Source organism: Canis lupus, chromosome 1, assembly GCF_048164855.1.
Source record: "Canis lupus baileyi chromosome 1, mCanLup2.hap1, whole genome shotgun sequence".
Classification (NCBI taxonomy): Eukaryota; Metazoa; Chordata; class Mammalia; order Carnivora; family Canidae; genus Canis; species Canis lupus.
In genome coordinates, this window is record NC_132838.1 from 112,006,660 (window position 1) to 112,014,781 (window position 8,122).

At 52.6% G+C, this 8,122-nt stretch overlaps 1 protein-coding gene across 1 annotated transcript; it reads right to left on the bottom strand.

The window, feature by feature from the left end:
* Nucleotides 1-3,293: 3,293 nt before the first annotated feature.
* PINLYP (phospholipase A2 inhibitor and LY6/PLAUR domain containing) lies at nucleotides 3,294-7,054 on the bottom strand. Its single transcript, XM_072775688.1, has 5 exons — nucleotides 6,912-7,054; nucleotides 5,802-5,918; nucleotides 4,121-4,273; nucleotides 3,734-3,877; nucleotides 3,294-3,538 (listed from the first exon to the last, which is right to left on the bottom strand). The coding sequence occupies exons 1-5, from the start codon at nucleotides 6,979-6,981 to the stop codon at nucleotides 3,384-3,386; spliced, it is 639 nt and encodes a 212-aa protein (XP_072631789.1). The 5' UTR covers nucleotides 6,982-7,054; the 3' UTR covers nucleotides 3,294-3,383.
* Nucleotides 7,055-8,122: the final 1,068 nt, after the last annotated feature.

Genomic DNA, 8,122 nt, shown 5'->3' on the forward strand with positions numbered 1-8,122 from the left:
CTATGTGTCTTTTCTTTTGGGGTTTGAAGGGGAAGATGCTTGGGATTTTGCTTAGGTCTGGGGAAGGAAAGGGCTGGAGATAGTACTGGCTCTGAAGGAGGAGGAGACCAAGGGTGGGGACTCCTGGGTCCTAGGAGAGGAAAGATGGGTGGTGAGGGAAAGAACCCCTTGAGCTGGAATCCAGAGACTCTGCAAGTATGTATGTTGGGGAGGGGGGAGGGTGGTGCAGGTGGAAACAAGGCATTTAGACCTTAGAGAGCTTACAACAGTAAAGCATCCCAGCTCTGGAAGCAGCCTGGCCCATTAATGTCTCTCTGTAGCTGTGTTCTTGGAGAGGCCCTTCTGACCCTAGACCTGGCCACATGATTTGCCTGGAACAGCAAACACGATAGAAGTAGATGCTTGAGGGATGCCTGGGTGGCTTAGTGGTTGAGCATCTACCTTCGGCTCAGGGTGTGATCCCAGGTCCAGGAATCAAGTCCCACATTGAGCTCCCTGTGAGGAGCCTGCTTCTCTCTCTGCCTGTGTCTCTGCCTCTCTCTCTCTCTCTCTCTCATAAATAAATCTTTAATAGAGAAGTAGATGCTTGGAAAAAGTTCACATATTAGGGCTTCCTCTCACTGCACCCCTGTTACTACGGTCACACCGAGAAGTCCAGGCCAACCTGCTGGGTGAGTAGAGGCATGTGGCCCAGTCAGTCTTAACACCCCAAGCTATAGCCAGCCAACCGTCAGAAACCGAGCTGCCTGGCTGATAGAAGCCAAACCCAACAGAAGAGCCAGTCGGCTGATCCCAGACCAAACAGCAGACTAAATCACGAGTTAAATAAAAGGTGATTGTTCTAAGTAGTCACAGAAGAGGTAGCTGCAGAAAGGCAACAGCCAAAGATAACAGATACAGTCTTACTCCCCCTCTCTGTGCTGAGGGCCTTTCTCCCCCTCACCATGAGTCGCAGAAAGGTAGCTGCAGAAAGGCAGCAAAGATAACAGATACAGTCTTACTCCCCGTCTCTGTGCTGGGGTCCTTTCTCCCCCCTCATCATGACCCAGTGATTAAAATCTGGAGCCCTTTGGGGATCCCTGGGTGGCTCAGCAGTTTAGCGCCTGCCTTCGGCCCAGGGCGTGATCCTGGAGTCCCGAGATCGAGTCCCACGTCAGGCTCCTTGCATGGAGCCTGCTTCTCCCTCTGCCTGTGTCTCTGTCTCTCTGTCTGTCTGTCTCTCTCTCTTTGGGTCTCTCATGAGTAAATAAATAAAATCTTTTAAAAAAAACTGAAGCCCTGCCACTTTGTAGTCACGCGAACTCCACTGTAACATCCCTCCTCTGAGCCTCAGATTCTTCTGAAGACAGGGCTGAGAATAACAGTGCCTATCACGGGGAGCTGCTGCGAGGAGAAAATGAGAAGTATGTGCTAAGAGGCCGTGGCACCCATTCATGATGTTTAAGAAATACGTCCGAGTGCAGACCAGGATTGCACTTCTTAGCCCCCGTGGGGTTTGGCAGACCATGCGACTCGCTCCATCCCATGGGTTATGTCAAGTCCCTTCTGGGTCACAGCATTTAATCACCCACGCGAGACTTTCCTGCGCTTTCCCGTATACAGCAATGTTCGAGTTGGTGGCTACCCTAGGATCCTGATGAGCAGACAGTGCTAGACATGTAGGGTGAAGGAAGAATCAACTATTCGTGAATGGAGACTGGTTCAGCAAATACTGCTCTTCCTCCTCCCACTGGAAGGGGAATACACTTCCTTGCTCAGTTAATGTTGGTTTTGACCACAGGGTTTACTTTACTCAATGGAATGTTAGCACACCTGACCTCAGAGGGGCTCCTAATGCACTTGGGCTTTGTGCTCCTGTGATCTGCCATCAGAACACTAGCCAGGGAGCCACTGATCCCAGAACTTGTATCCTCCTCCCAAACTGGAGCCAAACCAGCTAATGCAGAGCCAGAAGGAGAACTACCCCAGCCACCCCCAAACCCTCAGAGAGAAGAATGCCTGTTAGGGCTCGGTCTGGGGATGGTTTGTTACACAGCATTACTACAGCGTTAGTCAACTAATACAATTTTTTTAAAAAACTAATACAATTTTGTTGCTTTAGGGGCACCTGGGTGGCTCAGTCGGTTAAGTGTCTGCCTTTGACTCAGGTTGTGATCCCAGGGTCCTGGGATCAAGCCCCATTTTGGGCTCCCTGCTCAGCGGAGAGTCTGCTCCCTCTGCCCCTCACCTCGCTTATGCCCTCTCTCTCTCTCTCGTTCTCTCTCTCTCTCACATGCTTACTCTCTTTCTCTCAAATAAATAAATTTTTTAAAGCTTTGTTGCTTTAAATCACTGAGATTAGGGATTTGCTTGTTACTGTAGCGTAATATATTTGATGACAATGTTTAGCACCTTCCAAGTAATGGCCACTTGTTAAGTAGCAGCCATTATAATGATTACTATTTACAGACATATTATCCCTAAGACCCACATTGTCTTACAGGTACTAGGCACTGCACTAATCCTTTTTTATTTTCTTTCATTTGGCACAACAACCCAATGAGGTTATAACTATTAATATTCAAATTTTGCAGAATTGAAAACAGACAAAAAGAGGGAGAGGTTAATCAGGAGAAGTGATTGTGGACTCCAGGATCTGCCTTTCCCTAGTGGTTTGACCCAAGGCAAGGGGAACCACAATCTGTGCCTCAGTTTGTTCATCTGTAAAATGGGGCTAATAAGATCAACTTCACAGAGTTGTTGAGATTCTGAGGTTTTTTTTTTTAAGATTTTATGTATTCATTCATTCATGAGAGACAGAGACACAGGCAGAGGGAGAAGCAGGCTCCATGCAGGGAGTCCGACGTGGGACTCGATCCCGGATCTCTAGGATCACACCCTGGGCTGAAGGCGGCGCTAAACTGCTGAGCCACCCATGGATCCCCAAGTTGTTGAGATTCTGAAATGAGGTACAGCATGGAGAACACTCTGCACAGGGATGCCTGGGTGGCTCTGAGATTGAGCATCTGCCTTCAGCTCAGGGTGTGATCCCATATCTGGGGATCAGGCTCCCTGTGAGGAGCTTGCCTCTCCCTATATGTCTCTGCCTCTCTCACTGTGTCTCTCATGAATAAATAAATAAAATCTTAAAAAAAAAAAAACACACTCTGCATAGCAGCCCAGTGGGGAGTAATCCTTTAATAAATGGTAAGGTCTTCTCTCTCTTCCTTGCAAAGAGGGGGTTCCCAAGGGTTAAGACCCCTGCTTTCTGCACCTTGCCTTCCTGAAATGCATTGTATCACAGGAACTCAGGCTTACTTTGTTAACCTGTTTAATGTATAGGCACAGGGGGAGGTGTAGGGTGAGGACAAATGGAGACCTCAAGCCATATATTCTTCAGTTCTTCACTCCGCTCTGCCAGGGGCCTGGGGGGCTGGAAGGCAGTCTGCTCGGCGGAGGAAGTAGAGATAAGAGGCTGAAGGCACCTGAGCCCCCGCCTTGGCGTAGCAGGCACTCTCGGTAGCACAGCCCCGAGTGGCAAATTTGGGGCTGATGAGACCTGGGAAAGGGGTTTCAGAATGGTATCAGCCCCCAACCCCTCCTTCCTCACCACCTGTCCTACCGCCCCCACCCTGCCCCATTCCCCTTGTCGTATCCAGTTCCCAGGAGCCACCGTCTCCCCTAGAACTCGGAAGAATGGCCCTCCAGTTCTGAGGCTCCTGTCCCCCGCTCTAGAGATCCAGGCTCCCCTCACCAGCCTGCACGTTGCCAGCAAAGTAGACACAGTGGGTTTCCTGGCCAACACAGCGGGCTGCCTGGGTCCCAGGGCATGTCTCTTGAAAGGGTGCGATGCAGGCTGGACACTGAAGGCCGTTCTCAGTACGATTGTTCTGGGGAGCTGCAGGTGAGGGTGGAGAGTAAGGCGCAAAGGGACAATGAAACCCTTCCCGAACCTCACAACAACCAGGGTGCGGGAGTGGGGGACATGGTTTGCTAATGGACACTGCATTTTCAGGTAAGGAAACTGAGGCTCGCATGAAGCAAGCAAGTTGCCGAGTGTTTCAGTGCAGGTCAGAGGAGGGCCAGAGCACATACAGCAGGCTGGAAGCGACTCCTGATGAAGGGCTGAGGTGGCACTCACGGGGCACCGAGCCATGGTTGCAGCCATCACTCTGGCAGCAGCGCGTGTTGGACACCATGTAGTCCTTGGGGCCCATCGTGGTGGACACGAATCCCGTGTAGCAGTCGCTGAACTTCATGCAGGCCTTGTAGGTGTTCAGTGAGTGGCGGCCCTCTGAAGGATGGGGGACAAGAAGGGAGGGCTCCGGCAGTGCCTGCTGATCCCACTCCAGGATGGACCCAGGCCTTGGGTAGGGGTTGGGTCTCTCCCAACCCTGAACTTCCCACACCCCATGATCCCCTAGGGTGGTCTCTTCCAACCCAATCCAAGGGTTTTCCCTCTTAACTCCCCAAACAGTGCTCTTCCCCACCCCCTCCTCTCCTCCATTCCCAGGATTCATATCTCTCTCCTAAAAGCCTGGGGTAGTCTTTTCAAACCCTACTGGTCCTCTTGCCCACCTGCCAATGCCTGTTCAGTGGGTAGCGCAGCATGCAATCCTCTATCCCACCCTCCTTACACACCCTCTCTGGTCGGGACGTGGTTTCTTCCTACACTCCAGGTGGCCCTCAGCTCCTGCCACCACATTCACACCTGTCCACCTTCCTCCGGTGCCTAATGAATAGTCTCTTTCAGCTCTGAATGAAAAGCCCTGCCCCTGTGGTCTGTCCATTACTCCCCCTCAACCCCCATCTTTTCTCAGGTCAGGTTCCTCCCTTCCACTGAAATCACACCCTGCTCTCCCATCACCCACCTGCCTCCCCATCTCCATCTCTACTTGTCTTTGTGACGGTTTGCTCCATACTTCGGGGTTATCTTTCCTGTCTAGCATAGTCCCTTTTATGTCTCTCCCTCCACCTCAGTGTCACATCTCCACCTCCAGTCAGGAATGGTGCCTTTCAGAACAGAGGTGAGTGGGGGGATGGGGTAACTGGGTGATGGGCATTAAAGAGGGCATGTGATGTGATGGGCACTGGGTATTTTTTTTAAGATTTTTATTTATGAGAGAGAGGGAGAGAGACAAAAAGAGAGAGAGGCAGAGACAAAGGCAGAGGGAGAAGCAGGCTCCATGCAGGGAGCCCGATGTGGGACTCAACCCGGGGTCTCCAGGATCACACCCTGGGCGGAAGGCAGGAGCTAAATCACTAAGCCACCCAGGCATCCTTGGGCAACTGATGAATTACTGAACTCTACCTCTGAAACTAATGATGTACTAATTGGCTAATTGAATTAAAAAAAAAAAAGGTTCCTTCCAGCCTGCACCACACCCCTAGGGCTATCTCTTCCTCCTATTTTGGAAGATTCCTCCCTCTTCCCCCAAAGGGTCACCTGATCACAGTCTTCCCAACCCACACCAGCCTCTCCCTTCCTCCCCACCCCCCATTACTTCCAGCCTATTAGATTCTACCCCTCCCACCCATTCTGTTCCCCCCTGTCCTTTCCCTGCCCCCTCCTGCCTAAGAAAGTCTGTGTCTGCCCTCCCCAGCCCTCCCGTCTAATATTTGGGAGAGTCTCCTGTTCAGAAATCCCTGGCAACAATGGTTTCTATCATCCCACTGAATTCGCTTCCTTCCACCCACCCCGTCAGGATAGTTTTTCTCTCTTCCCTGACCTCTCACCACGAGGATCCTTCCTTCCCTCGGGATCTTCTACCCTTGAAGGCACAACCCCCTCCCCAGGTTAGGATGCCAGGCCCTCCTCGTACTTGTGCTTGCTTCCCCTACGATGACCACGCATGCGTCCTTGCCGGCCTCGCAAGCCTTCATTTTTCCGCTGCACGTGGGCCCGGAGCCCCTGCACACTTCGCAGCTCAGCGGGCACCCTGCAGGGTAGAGAGCCAGGCTGTTGTCATGAAGGGTGTGGTCAGTGGACCAGGAGGGCGACTTCAGACTCCAGAGGGAGATAGAGCAAAGGAGGCCAGATTTGGAGTCCTGAGGGAGGAGGGACAAGTGTCTCCCTAATTGTCCATGGGTGGAGCACGGACCGCTGTCCAGGGACTGTCCAGTGCTCTGGCTGGGACGCGGTGGTGAAGCCAGCAAAGCTACTTCCAGGGGTGGGAAGCGACTCCACCAGGGAGCCTGTTTACCTAATTATAAGGCTGAGGACTTGGGATGCTAGGGTTCTCTGAGAAAGCTTGGGGACAGGGAGGGATCCTGGTGAAGGTTTCCATGGGCTTCTGTGAAGCTTCAGGTCCAGCTGTTTCTGGGACACGAGTCCAGGCATAGCTCTTAGAGATGGTAGGAGCTCAGGCAGGGGAACCTGAGGCTGGGGTCTTCACCCCAGATCAAGAAGGGAGAGTGAAGACCAGGAGGGCAGAGGGCATGGACTCCTCAGTCCTAAGAGAGGAGGCAACTGGGGGCTCCCGGACACCTAGGTCCTGGGGAAGGTGGAGCTTGTCTGAACTCCAGCATCTAAGGGAAGGGGAGCTGGGGGGTCTGAACTCTGTAGAGTCCAGGGAGAAAGGAGATCTCTTCTCCCCCATGCCACCCCCCTTCACTTTTTTTTTTCTTTCTTCTTCCTTTTTAAAATTTCCCTTTATAGTCATGCTCTCATCCAATTTCCTAGAATTCATGTCTTACTTTGAGACCTTGCCTGGGGAGAGAGAGGATTTAGAGCCCACCAAGCTCCCTCTTTTCTCAGGGATCCAATCACATGAGCGTTTGAGCTTTTCTTCCTGGGGGGCCCAGGCTTTCTCTTCCTTTAGTCTCTGCCTTCACCATGAATCGGAATTCCCAGGACACCACCTCTTTCCCCCTCAAGGACCTTGTGGAGTGCTCTCTCGTGGTCCTCATGGTCCAGACCCCTTCTCACTTACCCAGACCCAGGAGGGTGCAGAGCAACATGAAGGCCAGCAGGAAGGTCTCCGGTCTCATGGGAGTCCTCATGGTGAGTGAACCTGAAGTCCCAGGTCCCCAGCCCTTATAGGAAGCTGAGGAAGGGCGGATCCTCTGGATCCGCCTTCACCCTGGGGTGAGAAATAGCTGAGGTAAGATCTCAGGGCAGGTCTTTGTGGCTCTACATTGGGGATATGGAACCAGAATCCAAAAGGGACATGGGCATCTCATGCTCAGCACCTGCTCCACAGGGACCCCAGGACTCTTGACTTTCAGCACTTTCTTTCATCAAGACCCAGAAGGTCACTTTCCTGTTTTCTCACATTCCCACCACCTTCCTCTCCCCTTTTTGCTGGCCTGAAGCCCAAGGTCAGAGTTGGGTCACTTGATTCCCTGTAGGTATAGGGTGGCTGGTAGGACTGAGATCCCCTCTCTCTTTTTCCAGTAGTTGCCCAGCATGGGTGGGGCCCTACCTGGGAGTGCCCAGCATGTCCAGACTCGTTCTGCGGGGGACTAGGCACCCTGTGTCTCTTCTGTCTTCATGCACTTGGCTTATATTCCCTGTTCGGTATTTGGGCTGTCCCCAGCTCCGACCCTGCCTGGGGTTGCACCTCTGGGTCTCACGGGGACGGAACAGAGGGATGCTTGTCAACAGGCAGGGGCAGGCATGGTAGGACACATATGCCCACAGGTCACATATTGGGAAACTGAGGCATGGGTGGAAGCATTCTAGTTTGGGTGTGTGTATCTCGTTTGGATGCATGCTTTGTGCCTTCTTTAGATCTTTGATCCACTCTCTCCTGGCCTCAGGCATAAGAGAACGGAGATTTTGTTCGTGTGTGTGTGTGGTGGCGGAGTAGCGGGGAGGAGCGTAACTTCAGAAATCCCGTGTAGAGGACCCCGTAGCGGTACGCTCCAGGGTCCCTGCAAAAAAAAATCACTCAGGTTTGGGTCTTCTAGTGTTCTAAAGGCTTCAATTTGGGCGGTGACTGCGTCGTCCAATGAGAAGGGCGAATTTCTTTTAGGAGCCAATCCCGGAGCCCGCTCCTGTTGCCAGGCGCCGAGAAAGCAGAGAGTGAACGTCACCGGGAGGCGGGGCTAGAGCGCGGTGAGGGCCTAGGAGAGGCGGGGCCTAGGGGGAAAGCCCGTTGCTAGGATACCAAGCGCCTCGCTCCGGAGAAGCGCGAACTGG